Genomic DNA, 18,680 nt, shown 5'->3' with positions numbered 1-18,680 from the left:
GAATAATTATTAATAATAATTAATAATAATAAATTATAATAATAATTGTTAATCAAGTGAAAAATATACATATTATATAAATTATAAAAAATAGAATTTTACGTATTACTATGAATCTAGTGATAAGGTGTAGCCACACAAATAATAAAAAATTCCCTAGTTACTATTTCCGCCATCTTGGAAAGTGAAACGAGCTTAATCAGTATTTGTGTTTTGTCCATGGTTTACGTCTGGAAAAAAAGATGTAAATTAAACGTACAATGACGCTTTTTTAATAAAATTGTTTTACAATGATTGTAACAATAATATAAACTATTTAAATTTTTAAAAGTGATGTTAAAAGACAAAATAATGGAGTCAGAAACCGATATAAGAAAACCCCGGTGAGTTTTAAGGTTATCTTTTATATATCATTGTTTATAATTTTTATTTATAAATTTAATTTATTGTTAATATTTATTTTAAAACTAGCATGGAAAATCATAACCAACTAATTCAAGAATATGCCGATATTGTAGAATCTCTGAAGGAAGAATTAGACGTTTGTAAGGTAAAATTGAAATAAACAATACATACTTTCTTTCATATTCAATTTCCTATAGAGTTTAATTTTTCTTTCTTAGACCGAACAGATTGAATTACGACGTGAACTTGAAATACTTCGCACTGAAAGTAAAAATACAAGTGACATTGCACGAGATTGTTTTGCACGTTGTCAATCGGAAACATGTAATGGAAATCTTCCCGATAAAGAAATATTAGAGAATCTCGAGAAACGTCTCACCGTTATACAAATGGAAAAAGATTCAATGTTTCAACTTTGGCAAATGTCATTGAAAGCAATAGATGTTCTTGAAGAGGAGCTAAAAACATTTCAAAAAGATGGCAAAGGCTCAAAATTTTATGAAGATCAAGTGAACAATGTTAAACAATCTTATTCTGACGCCATTAATATTCTCGAGGGTAAATTAATTCAAGCCAAAGAAAATTTCATGAAACACCAAATCCTCTGGGAATCGAATAAAGAGAAATTTGAAGAATTAAAAAAGGACAAAGAAGATCTTCAAAAGCAAATTACTCAACAAGAGCGTGAAATCCTTGATTTGGAGAGAGCCAATCAAAAGACTGTAGATTCTTTAAATGTAGAATTAAATAAAATGAAAAATGAATGTGAAAAATTAAAACAAATCAATTCTGATTTAGAGAGAAAATTAAGTGATTCTCAAAAATTTACTAATAATGTACTCGCGAAAGATTGTGAAGCTAAAAGTAAAGTATGCGAAGCAATTGAATTAGTTGAATCTGCAGTGAGAGAAAAAGAATTGTCCCTTCAACGTGAAGCACGAATTTCCGATGAAAAAACAAAATTAGAAGCACGTTTAAATACAATCACTGAAGAATATACAATTTCTTTAGAAAAAGAAGTTAACAAAGTTAAAGATGAATTTGAGAGAAATATCAAGAAATATTATTTGGAATTAAAAGAATTAAAAGTTGAAATGAGACAAAAAGAAACTCTTCTTGATAGAGGACAAAGAGAATGTAGATTACTCGAAGAGGAATTAAATAAAATGCGTCATGGTTCCGATGATTATTTACATCAATCAAATTCAAAAATTTTAGATTTAGAACAAAAATTAAAAGACTCTGAATTAAAATTAAAAGACGCGGAATATAAATTACATTCGTGTGAAGAAATTTACAAGAAAAAATACAGTGAAAAGAATGAAAATCTCGAACAAAGAATTATTGAATTAGAACAAAGTTTATCGACTTCTGGATTACATGATTTATTTCCACAGGCAAAGAATTGTAGAGATTTGGAAAATCGTATGAAGGAATCCAATGAATCTTTAAACAGATATTTGAATTTAGAAAAGCGTCTAGAGAGAGTACTCGAAGAAAAGGAGAATTTATCAAAGGAATTGCGTTCATTGCAAGCAATGTTCGATCGTGAAATGCAAATTCGGGAACAAGATAGAAGAGTTGTGGAAAATAAAGTCAGTGATCTACAAGAGGATCTACGAAAAGCAACCAATTCGAAAACAGACGATGGAATCGAAAAACGGTAATATATACAAAAAGTGACGTAATTTTTATTATATTCAATGCTTTAATAAAAATTATTTAATTTTACAGAATAGAAAAAATATCCCATGTAAACACGGATTTACGATTAAAAATGCTTCAGGAGAAATTCGATGAAAAAACTAAAGAATTAACTCAACTTGTAGAAATTCATCAACAACTTAGTAATAGGTAAATTCTATTTTTCTGTCATATTGTTAAAATTTATATTATTTGAAAATTAATTTTTCTTTTTTTTTTGTAGATGGAAAAATGAGGCGAAATCACTCACAGCTAAATTTCAAATACGATCCAAAGAATTAAGGAGTAAAATTAATGCTCTACGAAAAGAAAATGATAATTTGAATAAAGAATTACTATCATGTCGTGAACATTTAGTGAGATGTCGAGTTCAAGCCATTCATAGATTCGATCATGGAGATGACAATAGATGACACTATTCACAAGAAATAAAAATTCCGTCCATAAAAACTGTACATATTTCGTTAACAAAATTATTATTATTATTATTTTATTGTGAAAATACAATTTCGTACAGTTCAAAAGTATTATTTATTTAAAAAAAATAAACTTACCTTTTTTATATAACATTAAAATTATTAATATAAATATTAGCTATGCTTTCGACATAATACAAGCAGTGAACAAACTAGGAAACCAAAATAAAATTTCTTCTTCTCCCTGATTATCAAGCCAGGCCAATCCTTCTTTAACCATATGATTGAGAGCCTTTTCCGCTCTTCCATCTTCCCATTTGAGTTCTTTTTGTAATACACTTTTGGAAATATAAGCATTTCCCGATAAACTAACTTGTTGTAAAACAGCCGTATGATCCATACTTAATTCACCAGGTACAGATTGTACTAAATATTTGCCACGACCAATTGGAACAACAGAAAATCCATTGCCAAAAATTTTCAATTTTTTCGCAGCTGCTAATAAATCTTCATTGGTAATTTCTTGATGTTCTTTACGTCTTCCACGTGCTTGAATTAATCGTTCACGTAATTCATCGAGTGATATTAAACCGCCATTTTTGTAATTTGTTGCTAAACAAACTTCAACAATTTGAACGGCAAGTTCATAATAGAAATCACCAATTCCAAGTACAGACCAAAAACCTTTACCCGATGCAAGTGGATCAACACCAATTGATGCACACATTTCAGTAAATTGCCGACGAAATTGTGCATTCTTTTTAATTTCAGTTTTATGTTTTGTTGCAAATTCTTCGAGATTAATGCGAAATGTTTCCATTTGTTTGGTCATTTGTTCAAATTGATTTTCCTGTATCTCTGTGCCTTTGTCTTTATATTTTTCTTGCTCGAGTTTTTGTTTATGAATTGCTCCTATTCCTGCTTTTCTTCTCATTTTTCAATACTTTTCAATTTAATAACTAAAAGGAAAAAAAAACAATTTATATGTGAAAATAACAAAAATAAAATAAAGTAAACATTGATTAACAAATGAAATGAATTATATTGTTGTAAAAATGATGACAACCTTTAACTTACCTATTACAAATAGTTTAACTTTTTATTTATTAACTTTCTAATGACACTTTTTTATAATACAATAATTAATAAAACTATATATTTCTTTATTAAATAATTATAATTATTTCTTGACAGTCACAGTCGGTGTACACTGACAGCTGATCAGCTGTTTTCTTTCTATTGATTCTATGATTTGATTGGTGGACATTTTCTACAGCAAATGATTGGCTGATAAAAGTGCAGACGACAAAAAAGAGTGGAAGCCAAAACTCGGCGTGTGTTGATTTTTTAAACAATTATTATTATTAATGAATTGGTGTAAATAAATTACAATAGAAATTAAATTTTTATATTAGACATTATGGATTATATAGAAGAACAAAACAACGAAGTTGAAGCATTGGAACATATTTATTCAGGAGAACTAGAAGGTAATTCGAACATAACCTATATACATATGGAATGATTTTTTATTTACTGTAAAAAAAATAATTTAATAGTAGTATATAAATAATAAAATTAAAATAATGTACTTGAAACCATTTTCTTTTATTTTTGTCTAATGGTTTTACTTTTAAAAAAATATTTTTTTTTATATACTACTTTTTCTGTATAGCATATGTAATATTTTGCATTTTAATTTGTTTATTACTACATTTGATTATAATTATATCATTAATTACATTGTTAATTGGAAAATTTTGTGAATTTTCAGTAATAGCAACAGAACCTTTTCACAAATTTGCAATTCCAATTAAATCAGAGGAACACGAACCAGAATCTAATAATGGTTTAGCATGTCGATTAGAATTTACATACACTGAGAAATATCCAGAGGAGCCTTTGATAATTAATATTGAAGATACTGAAAATTTTGAGGATGGAAACGATGAGGAATTACATGCCCATCTTGTTGAGCAAATGAATGAAAATTTAGGAATAGTTATGGTATTTACTTTAGTTAGTGCCGCACAAGAATGGCTTAATGTTCAATGGGATAAAGTTAAATTGCACAGAGAGGAAAATGCAGCGTTGAAATTAAAAGAGGAAGAAGAAGCAGAATTGGTAAAGGAAATTCTTAAAATTCTTTTCAATTTTTCTTTCACGATAAACAATTATTAAAAAAAATAATTTTATTTTTACAGAAACGATTTGAAGGTACAAGAGTGACAGTCGAGACATTTTTAAGTTGGAAAGAGAAATTTGACGAGGAAACGGGTTATAAGAAACGAAAAGAATTAGCTGAAAAAGAAGGAAAAAAATTGACAGGAAGGGAATTGTTTATGACTGATAAAACGTTGGATCAATCGGATCTTAAATTCTTGGAAGATGGTATTTTTTTCTTAATATTTCAATATTTATAATATAATCACAATACATATTTTTTAAATATACGAATAACGTAATTGTAATTATTATTTTTAGGCGATGCAGTGAAAGTCGACGAAAGTTTATTTCAAAATATGGATGATCTGGATTTGGATGATGACGAGGATGATCCGGATTTTGATCCAAATAATCTTTCCGAAGATGACTGAATGAAAGTTCTTGTTGAACTTTTCAAAGTCCTTTTTATAAACTCAGGTATGCAGATTGGAAGTATGATGTATTTTTGATTTTTAAACAATATTTTTTAAATAATGCTAAAAGCATTTTTATCTAAAAAATATTGTTGCTGAATAATCTTCCCCTTGAGTACAAAAAAAAACTCTGCCTCTATGAAGATTATGAAATGAATGAACGATTGATTTATAAGTATGTAAATAGTCTATAATATTTTCGTTCATAAAAATTTTTGATTATCTAAATGCAAAAATGTTGTCTTTTTTCCCTAAATAATTTAACTATTTCGTATAGTTTATTTTTTATTTTGCAATATAAAAAATTTCTTTAGGAAATATAGAAACAAAGTTCAATTGAATTATTGTTTATTTCGAACAGTAGATTACAATTTTAGCAACACAGTGCATTCTCTTTTAATCAGATCAAAATTTTGTTTGATTTTTGTATTTCGTGAATTAAATTTGTATTATTGGTGAACATTAGTCACGCGTAACAAAGAAAAAAATTTTTTTATTACACACGTTTAAATTGATGGTAATTAAAAATTGTATTTGTCGTTTATTATCACTTGTTCTTGCTTTGATTTTGAAAAAAAATCTGCAAGTTTTCTCTTTGATTTAGATTTGACCTTATATATTAAAATAGCGTCTATAGCTTTTTCAGAATACGTACAAAAAATACTGTCGGTGCAACAACATTTCGGAAGCCACAATTATCATCGTTACCTAACCGATTAATTAAAATAATTGAAAAATATAATGCGCCTGTGATAGGTTAATTTTTTTTGTTTCTATACAATTCCTGAAAATGTACAATAACAGTCAACTACAACTATTTTTTCTAATTATCACATCTGAATCAATAAACATTTATAGATTTTTTTCTTTTTTGTTAATATGACATTTAGTAAGTTAATTACAAAGTAGAGACAGTGGGGACTTTGTAATTTGGTACACCAAAGTCGCAGATGGATAATTAATAATCATCTCATACAGATAACAGTTATAAACTTATTATATTTTGCATTAGTCGCATTTTCAATGAGTAATGTGGTTCGAACGTTGTTTTCAATTGCAATAAATAAGTACATTATCAGTAAAATGATCGCGATTACACTTAACTGGAGAGTTTTAGATTTATTTTACGGCCTGGTAACTGAAAAGTTACCCTTTTACTTGTTGCTCTTTTTTTATCTCGCCAACGCATTATAATCTGTTACAAAAATAAATTGTTAGTCACTGGATAGAGGCGCGTAATTTTTTTTTCATTTTATATTCTAATAAATTTGTAAAATAAGGAATTGGAAACTCTAAATTTCCAATGAAAAGTAAAATAATTGAATCTAATCATGCTGTTAACTAATTAATTTGTTTTGTATAATTTCTATGTGCATACATGCAAAAGTGATTCTACAAGATTTCAAAAATACTAACATTTTTAAAAAAATTTTAATACAATTTTTTAAATTATATTATTAATTAATATTAATAATTCTAATTTTACAAGTTTTAATTTTCGTAATAATTTTGAGGATTTAGTAAATAACTATACAATATGTACAAAAAAATTATTAGAATGTAAGGAATCTGTAAATAAGTAGCGATTACGTACTCTATAAAAAAGTTGTCAAAACATATACAAAAAAGAAAATGTAGGTAGTAGCAAAATTTATGTGACTTGTATAGGATAAGTGATATTTATCTTGGAGAGATGTTCTTTTTTGGGTCTAGGAGAAGGAAAGGACGATCTTTAATTTGACGATTGTTCAAGACAGGAATCACTGCAGGTGTCAAACAACTTGAAATCATGGAATCTGAGAAAAGTGGTTAATTGTTAATTAATTTTTATACATTTATAGCATTTTAGCATTTATAATTTAGCATCAATTGATTTTTAATTTAACATTATTTTATACTCAATTAGTTTTATTTTATAATTCAGCAATTATAAAAATATTCACTTTTTTCAAAATATTCTATATAGTTTAGGAAAATACTTTATTAAAGTCTTTTGTTAATAATCTTAGAGATAAAGTATTATTTTTTCAATACTTTAATACATTTAACTTTACTTTAAAAAATTTGATTTCTATAATTTCTAATAGTTTTAATGCACGACAATCTGGATATGTAATATTATAAAATCATCTAAAGAAGTATAATTTGCAGATAATTTTTCAATATTGAAAATGTTTATTAAAAAAAGAAAAAAAATTCTTTAATTTTTTAAACTTTTTATATAAAAACATAATAAACAAAATAATTATTATTGATAAATAATAAAAAATAATAATAAATGTTATTAATTATTACAATGAGGAAATTATAAAAATTAATTAAATAAGAAGGAAAATTACATAGGAAAAATTGATGGTATATCAAATAAAAAAAAACTAAGCTCCCTAGAGAGAGAGTGAGATAAATGAAAATAGAGTTTTTGCATGCAAAGTAATTTAAAAAAAAATCAATATAGAAATATGACATGCATTGAAAATGTTAAAGTAAGCTAATGAAATTAGTGCAATTTATGTAAGAAGAGAATTGTTTTCCAAACGCATTCGTACGATATTTCAACATACATTCTTACTAAAGACTTTTTTTGTTTTACTTATAGAGATCGAAGCACTTTGCATTTGAACAAAGACAATAAAATAAATAGATATTCAAGTCGATAACAATAACTGTTAACAGAGATTAATCATTAATAAACTATTTGACTTTCTTCTTTATAACTTTTTAAACATTTATAACTATTTGTATAAATTTCTCTTTCAACAGTTATATTATGAAAAAATATTGTTTTACATAATATATAAATATGAATCTTGTAACAGCGAAAATTATTTTCAACTATATATAATATATTGATCCACAGGAAATGCCTACAGTTGTTTTAAATCATGATGAATTTGTACAGTGTCTCTGAAAAAGACAATTTCAAGTTCAGACGACTCGGGGGAGGGAAATTAAATTAAATTTTTATTCAACTCTCTCGCACAGATGGTGATTCATAAAAAAAAGAAATAGAAATCGATAGAAATCTATTTACTTCCGTCGTCAAAATATTTCATCCTTTTTCTTTTACACCTTCCTTTAAAAATTATTTGGATGCAATTTAAAGAAAAAAATTACGTACAAAAAAAGTTTATTGAGATAGCAGAGAAAAAAGCGTCATTTCAGTGAGATAGTGATGCAGATAGAAAATGAAAAAGCAATATGTGATCCATAAAATGAACTTGAAAGAAAAAGAACATTTTTACGTGTCTTTTTAATTCGCAAGTGCTTAATTAAATTTCTTTCAATGCAATAATAGTAAAAAAAAAACAAAAATAAATAAATTTTGTTTTTCCCATTTTAAAATTGAAAATTTAACTTACTTTTCGGGAAGAACACGAGGATGTGCAGCATCTCCGGGCCATTCGTAAAATGCAGGCAAAGGACTGTCGTAATTCGCATTGTACATTTTGCTCATTATAAATTGCATTTTATCCTTTGGTTCTGGATATTCACTAGCCAAACCATCTGAAAAATGAATTTTTTATCACGATTAGAAATTTAATAATAATAAATATATTTACGTATGTAAAGTGACTTATTATTGAATTTTTGATATAAAATAATTGAAAAATGAATATTACTTTGTGCATAAGCATATTCTGCGATTTTCACAGCAATATCGATTGAGCATTCCTTAATTGTACTTAGAGGAGGGTAAACACTTCCGCGTTCAAGATCCTCATCCGTTACGTGATCGGCGACCACTTGAGCAGAAATAAGGAAAATTTCTTCCATGATATGATGCACACCGGTTGCAATAACTCCTAAAGCAACACCAGGGAATATATATGCATTATTACCCTGTCCGGGTTTATAAATTTTTCCATTATAATTCACTTCACCAAATGGCGAACCCGATGAGAAAATACACCTTCCCTGAAAATTGAAATTTATTATAAATTTAATTTTTCTTTAAATCTTTCGATTAATAATAAATCACAGATTTTGAAAGACGTACTTCAGTGCAATCGTAAGCCTGTTGTGCTGTACATTCTGCTTTGCTCGTTGGATTACTGAGAGCAAATATTAAGGGCCTTTCATTGTTTTTGGCCATTTCTTGTAGAACTTCAGGAGTAAATGCCCCAGCAGCCGCAGACGCTCCTGAAAAAAAAAATTATTGTAAACTTCAGAAATATTTTGAAAAAAAATTTGTACTTACCAATCAATACTGAGGGCTTAACTTCTTTAACTACTTCGATAAGTGTTTTTATTGGTCTATGATCTTTTGCATACCATATCTTGTGACCGTCCATTGTACCCTCTTTTCTCGATGTTGTTAATAGGCCATCGATATCCATCATCCAAATTTTATTACGTGCTTCCGCCTCCGATAGTCCATCAGCTTCTAATGCTTTCACGCAAAGATCCGCAATTCCAATCGCTGCCTAAAAAAAATTTTTCTTTCATTTGGAATAAAATGCGAAATAATATTTTTTTTTTTTGGGAATAGTTGGTATTTAAATTAACAATAGATATTTTCAAAAAATATTGTACCTCTCCAGCGCCGAGGAAGACGAATTTATTGTCTGACATTTTTTTCTTCGTTATTCTTTTTGAGGCGAGAATTCCAGCAACTGCAACTGCAGCAGTGCCTTGAATATCATCATTGAATGTACAATATTTATCTCTATATTTATCTAAAAATCTGAAGGCATTATGGTTTCCGAAGTCTTCAAACTGTAAAAAAAATTATTTTCAATAAAAATAAATTTTTATATTTTAGAATTATAATTAGTTAAATAAAAAAATTAAAATCGTCATTTAGAGATGATAAATCACCTGAATGAGAACATTTTGACCATATTTACGAACGCACGCTGCCATAAATTCGTCTAATAATTCATCATATTCAGCACCTTGACTTCTGGGCTTATTGAGTCCTATATAATGAGGATCGTTTCTTAATTGCTCATTATTCGTTCCCACGTCTATTGTTATTGGCAGACATTGATGAGGTTTAATTCCAGCTAGAGCCGTATAGAGAGCCAATTTCCCTACTGGAATTCCCATTCCACAAGCACCAAGATCACCGAGACCTAGAATTCTCTCACCATCCGTAACGCAAATAGCTCGCACCGCTTGTTCTGGCCTAGAAATTGTAAAACAAGCGAAAATTGGCACATTTTCATTCATGTTCCACATGCCAAAATATTATTATTTTTGTTTTTAAAAAAAAATCACTAACCTTATTCAATATATTTTTTTGTTCTAATTATTCAATAAATAAATTAATATTACTGACCAATTGTTGAGAATTTCATAGACGTGTCCCTTGTCATAAATTGTGATGAATAGTCCACGTGGCCTTCGATAAATAACACCGAATTTTTGGCAGGCAAGTCCCACAGTTGGCGTGTAGACGATGGGCATCATCTGCTCGATATTCTCGCTCACGAGACGGAAAAATAATCTCTCGTTCCTCTCCTATTATCCAAGGTCTCTCATTGTAACTCATAAAGGGATTTTTTTAATTGTTTTTTTTTTTTTTTTTTTTTTTTTTAATTAGTCGGCCCTTTTTCTTTTTTGTGGCTTTATCACTCACCTGTAATTCTACTAAGTAAAGGTATCGATTCAAATCTTCTGTGTACTTCATCACGGACGCTTTACACAGGGCCAGCTGTTCCTCCTGCGTTTTAAATCTCGGTGGTTGAAGTCCATGAATTCCCAATGATATCCTCTCTTTTAGTGTGAAAGCCAGACCCTGAAAATTAATAAATTTTTATTTAAAAGAAAAAAGATTTAACAAATTTTTTTTGAATACGTTTCTTCTAATATAAAAATTGTTTTTATTCGGATGAAAAAAATTCTTCAAAAAAAATATTTGTTTTTTGAGAAATAATTTTTTTTTTTTTTTTTTTTTAATTGAATGAGAACCTTGTTGAGTCGAGGATCTCTGAGATGGCCAATTCCCTTGACCATGTTAATAGGAACAACTTCTCCTTGAACTTCATGGATATCTCTCTGTTGAACATCTTTGATTGCAGGATGAGAAGGTGAAAGTGTCCTTGCCCATGATCCTCCTCCATTCCTACTGCTCGATGATCTGCAAAAAATTATTTTTCTTTCAAAATATTGCAAAATTAAAGCGAATTTTTTTCTTAAATTATATTTTCATTTATATTATTGCTTAATTTATAAATTCTTTTGTATTTTCTAATTTTTTTTTTTTGTGGGAAAAATCGAAAAAAAAATTTTTGTTTTCATTTCAGAAAATTTTCAAGTAAAATAGCCGCGTGTTTTCTGAAATTGAATTTACTATTTTTACTTGACTATAGAGCAATATAGATTTTCTATAAATTGAGGACACCCTCAGTGGAACTGTCAATTTCAAGACTAGCTTCACATATTGTTTGTCCCCAGGTGGAATGCGCACTAGGAAGTGATTGAGGATTCACATCTAAACAAATGGAGTCAAATGAAGTCCCTCTCTTGGGCTTATGGATTCTATATATATGTATACCAAAATTGATATTTCAGTTTAATCCTCTCACTTTGCCACGACAATTTTGCGAATTATTATATATATATATATATTGACTTTTGAAATATGATGTTAAAATTATTAAAGTTAATAAATGAAGTTCATGAAAATATAGAATATTTTTAATTAAAAAAGAATAAAAATTTTAATTAATTTTATAAAAAATTAATCAATTTTTAAAACATTTTATTTGATGATTAGGGATATGTATTATTCAAATTTACCGATAAATTTTTGAATTTAGACTTGTAAATAATATATCAAAGAGAAATTGATACACATGCGTTTAATCAATTTAGGTAATTTAGTTATGTTAAAATTACAGTTAACATATAGATAAACATCCGCGGGATATAGACTTTCTATAATCATAGACCTTGCGATCAAAGTAGATTTGTTGATAAATATTGATTGATTTAGAGAAATATTAAGTTATACATTATTAGATTTCTGAAATAATTATAAAATATACAAATTTTTATAAAAATATTAAATATGAAAAAATGGATTTAAAAATTTTATTATAAATAACCAAAAATTATTTAATTATTAAATCACATTTAATCGATAAATCCTTGAAAAATCAGTTTCACGTTTTTGTTAGTAAATTTTTTTCCTATTTTTTTTTAAAAAATATTTTATGTAATAATATTCAGCGAAAAAAGAGCGTATACAGAACAAGGAAATTTATTTCATAACGTTTCGGTTAAAACTGGAATTAAATTTACAAAAAAAAACAATTAAAACTTGAACAATAATTGCGGGTAAAAATTGGTTTTTTTTTTCAATGAGTTTTAAGTGCGAAAAAAAAGTGTGAAGTGCGAGTAAATCAACGAGAAATTTTTTTTTTTTTTGAAAATAAATCCAACATATATAGCAATTAGATTGATATTTCACAAAATGAACAGAACTGTATAAGAGAAATTGAATTTTCCATTTGAAATCAAATTTCAACATTTTGCAGAATTATTATATTTGTGTTTATACAACAAACATTTATAAATGATAATTATTTCCATTGTAGAATTATTGTGTTCAATACACGCTATATAGTTTACTCATTATTCTATATTCATTTTCATTGTACAATCAAATTTATTTATTTTTTTTTTTGCAAAAAAACTCCATATTACTTTGTCAAAGTTCCAATTAAATCTCATTTTATATTCTCTTATAACAATTTCATAAAATCTCTTTATTCACTTAAACAATGAGTTTATTATAAAGAAAAAAAAAATTGAATTTGTAATTGTTTTATTTGTTTTTGAACTGTTTTCCAATAATTAATTAATTATTATAATTAATAATAATATTATTGTTTATTAAATAAAAATATTTATTTTTAATTGTTTTCTTTGTAATTTTCATGTAATGAATTTGCGAGTGTTTAAAAAAAAATAAGAAACGTGTTTTTTTTTTCAATGTAGCACGTGTTAAATGTCACTGACATAATAAAATTAAATGACGTAATGCAATTGAATGTAATTGAATTAAGTTCTCAACTTACAAATGTAATTGTTTGACATGAATGACACAATTATCATAAATCCGACTTAAGCACTGAGGTTTAATCATTTTACAAGTAGCACAATATTTTTTGTACATTTTTTTTTTGTTACACACACTCACACACAAACAAACAATAAGTAAATTCGCACTTGAGAAGATGAATTCGAAACAAAAAGCACTTGCTCTTAATGCATTTCGACTTTGCCAACTTCTACTTTTTTATTTTTATCCCTCTCTTAAAATAAATTTGCATTTACTGCTTCAGATCATTATATACAATGGAATCAAAAATTCTTATAATCATAAAAATATTATGAAAATTTATTATATGTATTTAATTTATCGAAAATAATATTGTAATTAATTTTTTTTTTTTAAATAAACGAAAATCAAAATGTTTATTAATTTATATTAAATTGATTCAATTTTTTATAATAAATTCTTTGATAAAAATAAATTAAAATTAAAATATCAATTATTAAATTTTAAATTATTTTTAAAAAATGATTTTAATTATTGTTAATTTTTTTTCGAAAGGAGTATTAAATTTTCCTTTTTTCAAAGCGAGTAGATCTTTTTTTTTTTACAGCTGATCGTTCGCGGACGAGAGATTAATGGGAAATGAAAGGAACCCGCGGGTAATGTGAACGCTTCAGCCATAACAATACCACTATAGCTGATAAGATTATAATATACGCAGAAAGTGTATAGTCAGCATAATAAAACCTTGAACTTGATTATTTTATTCCCCTAAATATATATACGTATTCGTTATTTTATAAGGGTAAAAATTCGATCAATAAATAATATATCAACTTTGAGCCTTGAAATCAAAAATAATAATTATTATTAAAAATTCATCTGTTTACGTATAAACATTGATTTAACATTTGATTTCTATTTTTATTCTCCCTTTTTTTGCTTTAGAATCCTAAAAAAATAATTTAATTTATCAATTACATTTTTTCAAATTTCAATTTTTTTTTTAGAACACTGTTGATTTAGTTATAATGTAATAAACGTTATCTGATAACAATGATATAAGTAGGCTATAAATTTCTAATTTTAAAAAGAGAATTATAACACTAATATAATTAGAAAAAATTTTCAAATAGTTTTAATGTTAATTTTTTTAAATTATATATTTTTTTCTTCTTCTATTTTTTTTTTGTCAACGATTAATGTCCCAGGGGAAATCAATTTATTGAAATGTTTTAAAGTTATATTAACATATTAAATTGCCTCTTATCTATTCAATATTTCTTGGGAAAATTTATAGGTCAGCGACTTCAAACATTTATCGGAAAACGTTCAGGTGAAAAACCGCGTGCAAAAGGGGGTGGAGATGAATTTTCGGGTAATACATTTTCTGAGGTAATGAGGTAGATGTGAAAAAAGAAGGACAATTTTTTATACAGCAGCTGAATATATATCTAAGCCAGCTGAATTACACAATTTTAATTTTTATTTTCAAATATAAAAAAATTATTAAAAATAAATAATTTATTATATTTTGTGATTGCGATTTGAAATATCTCTCTATTAATAATATAGAATTTAATAAAATAATAATATATATATTATATATATATATTTTAAAATTACTTTAATTTTTGAAATTAATATAATTGGCTATAAGAGGAAAATTTTATATTTCTATATTCGAATCAAACATTTAATTATATGCGGCTGTATTCCCTCTCGCGGGAAATTCACTTTTGCCTCAAATTCTCTATATATGCACTTGATAACTATAGGTATACTATATAATATGTGTATATGCTCATCATCAGGGAAATCTGGCTATATGAATTCATATTAGAATAGAATATGAAGATGAACTTGTAAATTTGTAAAATTACGAATATATTCATCTAAAAACTAATAATCTACAAAAATAAGGACAACTTTCTTTTAAAGAACCCCCCAATTTATGAAAGAATAAAATTGCATTCACCGCGCAAACTTTCACATTAATTATTTCTCAAGAAAAAGAAAATTGACGCAATTTTGGTATTACAATATTATTTTCTTATGATTTACTAAAGAAATAAAAATTTATATTATATAATTATTATAATTATATTTATATTAAATTTTATTTTATTTAACAAAAAAAATTAATATAATATATAATTTATATTAAATTTTGTTTTATTATTTTAAAAAAATATAAATTATTTTATGTGTTAAATAAAATTCTCTGGTATTGTTTTAAAAACTCTTCTTCATTTACAAAAGTTAACTGTTATTAATGTATATAACGAAAATGGAGTTTATATACTAATTATTGCATAACACACAGGGAAAATGAGTCATTTCCAGTGAATAAATTCAAGAACAAGGTTAATTTCAAAAGGAGAACTATATATAAAGGGTCTAGGTTAATTAAATTACACTATAATAATTGTTATTTAAGCTCGCGTTTAAATGTGATGTCTTTTGTCAATATTGTAATTAAAATAATGTGACTTTATCAAGAAATACAAATTTTATTTGTTATTTTGAAATAGAGAGAAAATTAAAATAATCGTTAATAAAAGAAAACCGTTCTTTAAAAAATAAAAAAAAAACGACGTTCCTTTTAGAATATTAATATGGAGCCTGCGTATTTTTACGTCATTGACGATATGGACCAAAATAAAACGCACGTTCTTGTTTCCAAATAGCAATGAAATTCGACGAAAATAAATATTCATTTCAAATAACCAAGAGGAAAAAAGTTAGTCTAAAATTAGTTTAATTATAATTTCTATGTAACAAAAACGAAATATTAAAAAAATAGTAAATTATTATTTTTAAATAATATATATTTTTTTTTAATAATAAATATTATACATACAAACGGAATTTTTTTACTTACATAATCTATTGATATACAATGTCAGATAATTGTCTTTATCAAATAATTGCAGTTTGTCTGATACTTTATCCAGATAAAGTATTTTAAAATTAAAAATTCATGAAAAATTTAAAAAATATTATTTTTTTCTATAATTAATATTTTTGAAAATATTATATTATTTAAACTATAATTTTAACTATTAAATTACATTAATTTACATTTATTTCTTCATTTTATTTAATTATTTTCTATTATAGTTACGCGGGATTATTAATATTTCGTAATATCCTTAAATTTTCATTTTAAAATGTAAACATTCCATGAGTTTATGTAAATTTAGTAAAACACTGGAGAAAATTCATAATTAATTATGGTTGAGATAATAAAATATATATTTAATTTGCAAAAAGCAATTTTACGAATTTCAAATATTTTTGAGAACTTTCACAAATATTATACAAAATATAATAATTCAGTATGAATACTAAATAAAGGCAAATATTTGTATTTATTAAATAAATTCTTCGTAAATATTTAAAACTGAATAATATTCAGTGCCAACATAAATAAACAAAAAAAAGGAAGTTTAAAAAATATCGATACACAGTTTACCAACATTAAAATTACGCAATTCACCACCAGGTGGTGGTTAATATGGAATAAAAAATATATATTAAAAAATTAAATCAATTATAAAACTAAAAATGTAAGAAGTATTCGAAAAAGGAATTATTGAAATCTTTAAATTTTATTCTATAATCGAATAGGCTTTAAATTTTAATACAACAATAAGGGATGATAAGAAGTCATTGTAGACTTTAAGGTCATGTACTATATATACATACACTGGAAGGTCACGAATTTTCTAGTTACTCACCTAGTATTTTTTTGTATCAATTAAAGAAAACAGATTAATTATAGAAGAAGAAAAAATTAATTAATGTTCAAAATTTATTGATCCTATTTTCAACTCTGCATTGCGACAAAGAAGTTAAGGTTACGCGACTGTCACTTTTTTTTTCATCACTTCCGTATGCAGGGTTGACGTTTCCTAGGCGCGATTATTGACATTTCCACGTGGAAAATTTAATATTTAATTTAATACACAAACATTTTATTGACAAATTTTTCATTAATTGAACTAAAAGAATTTAATAATATAATATTATTTGTACTTACAATACAGATCTTTGCAGGGAGAACATCTCGCCTTGTCGTCGGGGTTAACCAGCTGATCAGAAAAACCTTTCTCCCCTCTTTAACTTGGTACATTCGATCTATGCGACTGCGCGTCACAAACGTATAATTTACCTGGAATGATTCACGTGAATTTTTTTTTTTTGAATCTTCATACCTTTTACTGACAATTTATAAACATCCACGTGTCAACAGTACAAAAGTTCTTATTGAAATGTCAATAATATTTCTCTATATAGACAACTATATGGAAGATAATGACGATGACACAAATCATTTGGAAAATCCGTATTTTCTTTTCTGATTAATCCTCGAGTCCATTTTTTTTCCCTCTTAAAAATCGATTTTGTGTCAGAAAACGTGGTTTTAATTGAGAAAGCAATTTTTCTTTTTATCAAACAGAAAAAATTGTAATAAACTTTTATAATGATTTTTGTTTGTAATTTATTTCCAAAATGAAAATTATTTATTAAAATGAATTATTTATTTATAAATTAGAAATTAATACTAGAATGTAGAAAATTTTTTAAAAATTAATATAATTAATTTTGAATTGATTAATAATTTATGTAATTACAGTTATTATTTATAAAATAATTATACAGCTATATTTTTATGAAATTAAATAATTTATATAATTTTTTTTGTTTGATTTAGTCATTCAACAAATATCTTATATAATTAAATGAATTTTAATTATTTTTATTGTAATTTAATTAGAATTTAGAAAAGAGAATTTAATTTATTAGTTCAACTTGAAAATTTCATTATAAATTTAATTTACGCCTTTGGTATGCATCCAGTCTTTCAGCAAAGTTGGAAAGATAGTCTATTTTTCCGAGCGTACTTCCTTGTTGAAAATTTCTTTCGATGAAAACGTCTGTTTATTTATTTGAATAAAATTTTTAAATAAAAAACAATTATTAATTATAAAAAATTTAAAAAATTACAAAAATATTTTAAATATTTATAAAATATTTAAAATATTTTTAAATAAATTTATATTACTTTATTGAATTATATTTTTAAATAAACAAAATATTTTTTCAAATTAAATTTCTTTTTAAAATTCTTTTATATTGAATCTAATTTTTTTTAAATGAATTTATTTTTTTTTTGCAATAGAATTTTTTTTTCCATAGTAAATATTTTCTCGAAAGATAAAAATATATATATATATATAAGTCACTTTCTATGGAAACTTTATCGCACTATTATCGCCATCTTGGAAAATTCATTTTACTTTATGATTCACCAATCAAAAATATATGTGAATGCGATCACTTTATTTTGGTTGCACATCTCAGGACAAAAGAATTTTTACGCATAACCTTTATACTGCGTCTGGTTTGAAAAGTTTTTTAATGTGACATGTTTCCTCCTTTATAATAACGCACAACGATCACCAACTTATGTGAGCATATAAAAATGTTATTTTTATGTTC

General features: G+C 25.5%; 4 protein-coding genes across 6 annotated transcripts; 2 read left to right on the top strand and 2 right to left on the bottom strand.

Moving 5' to 3' along the window:
* The first annotated feature begins 202 nt into the window (after window positions 1-202).
* On the top strand, window positions 203-2,633 carry LOC127281554 (GRIP and coiled-coil domain-containing protein 2-like). The gene is made up of 5 exons (XM_051305298.1): window positions 203-383; window positions 472-550; window positions 624-2,068; window positions 2,140-2,259; window positions 2,333-2,633. Exons 1-5 carry the CDS (start codon window positions 334-336, stop codon window positions 2,520-2,522), a joined length of 1,884 nt encoding a protein of 627 aa, XP_051161255.1. The 5' UTR covers window positions 203-333; the 3' UTR covers window positions 2,523-2,633.
* Window positions 2,583-3,760, bottom strand: LOC127281560 (vacuolar-sorting protein SNF8). The gene is made up of 2 exons (XM_051305312.1): window positions 3,603-3,760; window positions 2,583-3,484 (listed from the first exon to the last, which is right to left on the bottom strand). Exon 2 carries the CDS (start codon window positions 3,457-3,459, stop codon window positions 2,704-2,706), a length of 756 nt encoding a protein of 251 aa, XP_051161269.1. The 5' UTR covers window positions 3,460-3,484; window positions 3,603-3,760; the 3' UTR covers window positions 2,583-2,703.
* A 51-nt stretch (window positions 3,761-3,811) lies between these two features.
* Window positions 3,812-5,392, top strand: LOC127281568 (RWD domain-containing protein 1). Its single transcript, XM_051305325.1, has 4 exons — window positions 3,812-4,015; window positions 4,300-4,649; window positions 4,730-4,916; window positions 5,010-5,392. The coding sequence occupies exons 1-4, from the start codon at window positions 3,946-3,948 to the stop codon at window positions 5,120-5,122; spliced, it is 720 nt and encodes a 239-aa protein (XP_051161282.1). The 5' UTR covers window positions 3,812-3,945; the 3' UTR covers window positions 5,123-5,392.
* A 103-nt stretch (window positions 5,393-5,495) lies between these two features.
* On the bottom strand, window positions 5,496-17,398 carry LOC127281543 (NADP-dependent malic enzyme-like). Of its 3 annotated transcripts, none has more exons than XM_051305279.1 (11): window positions 13,192-13,417; window positions 11,078-11,246; window positions 10,746-10,904; window positions 10,446-10,627; window positions 9,983-10,292; window positions 9,698-9,880; window positions 9,363-9,588; window positions 9,162-9,304; window positions 8,785-9,079; window positions 8,524-8,668; window positions 5,496-6,359 (listed from the first exon to the last, which is right to left on the bottom strand). In XM_051305279.1, the coding sequence occupies exons 1-11, from the start codon at window positions 13,287-13,289 to the stop codon at window positions 6,353-6,355; spliced, it is 1,917 nt and encodes a 638-aa protein (XP_051161236.1). In that variant the 5' UTR covers window positions 13,290-13,417; the 3' UTR covers window positions 5,496-6,352. The 3 variants fall into 3 exon arrangements, with proteins under 3 accessions (XP_051161236.1, XP_051161245.1, XP_051161228.1); XM_051305288.1 differs by lacking the exons at window positions 5,496-6,359; window positions 13,192-13,417 and adding exons at window positions 7,878-8,068; window positions 17,218-17,398; XM_051305271.1 differs by lacking the exon at window positions 5,496-6,359 and adding an exon at window positions 7,878-8,068 and having other exon boundaries at window positions 13,192-13,423.
* Between the last annotated feature and the right edge of the window lie 1,282 nt (window positions 17,399-18,680).

This window comes from Leptopilina boulardi, unplaced genomic scaffold, assembly GCF_019393585.1.
Source record: "Leptopilina boulardi isolate dan_hultmark-lab unplaced genomic scaffold, ZJU_Lbou_2.1 LbouV2_112, whole genome shotgun sequence".
Taxonomy (NCBI): domain Eukaryota; kingdom Metazoa; phylum Arthropoda; class Insecta; order Hymenoptera; family Figitidae; genus Leptopilina; species Leptopilina boulardi.
Note: the sequence above shows the minus strand (reverse complement) of the source record. Positions and strands in the feature narration are given on the sequence as shown.

Coding starts and splice junctions, on each gene's coding strand:
- LOC127281554 (XM_051305298.1), top strand. CDS start 334: ATGTTAAAAGACAAAATAATGGAGTCAGAAACCGATATAAGAAAACCC. Junction 551..623: donor AAGAATTAGACGTTTGTAAG/GTAAAATTGAAA, acceptor TTTCTTTCTTAG/ACCGAACAGATTGAATTACG. Junction 2,260..2,332: donor CATCAACAACTTAGTAATAG/GTAAATTCTATT, acceptor TTTTTTTTGTAG/ATGGAAAAATGAGGCGAAAT.
- LOC127281560 (XM_051305312.1), bottom strand. CDS start 3,459: ATGAGAAGAAAAGCAGGAATAGGAGCAATTCATAAACAAAAACTCGAG.
- LOC127281568 (XM_051305325.1), top strand. CDS start 3,946: ATGGATTATATAGAAGAACAAAACAACGAAGTTGAAGCATTGGAACAT. Junction 4,650..4,729: donor AGGAAGAAGAAGCAGAATTG/GTAAAGGAAATT, acceptor TTATTTTTACAG/AAACGATTTGAAGGTACAAG. Junction 4,917..5,009: donor TCTTAAATTCTTGGAAGATG/GTATTTTTTTCT, acceptor TATTATTTTTAG/GCGATGCAGTGAAAGTCGAC.
- LOC127281543 (XM_051305271.1), bottom strand. CDS start 13,289: ATGTACAAAAAATATTGTGCTACTTGTAAAATGATTAAACCTCAGTGC. Junction 10,905..11,077: donor GAGATCCTCGACTCAACAAG/GTTCTCATTCAA, acceptor ATTAATTTTCAG/GGTCTGGCTTTCACACTAAA. Junction 9,589..9,697: donor TCTTCCTCGGCGCTGGAGAG/GTACAATATTTT, acceptor AATTTTTTTTAG/GCAGCGATTGGAATTGCGGA.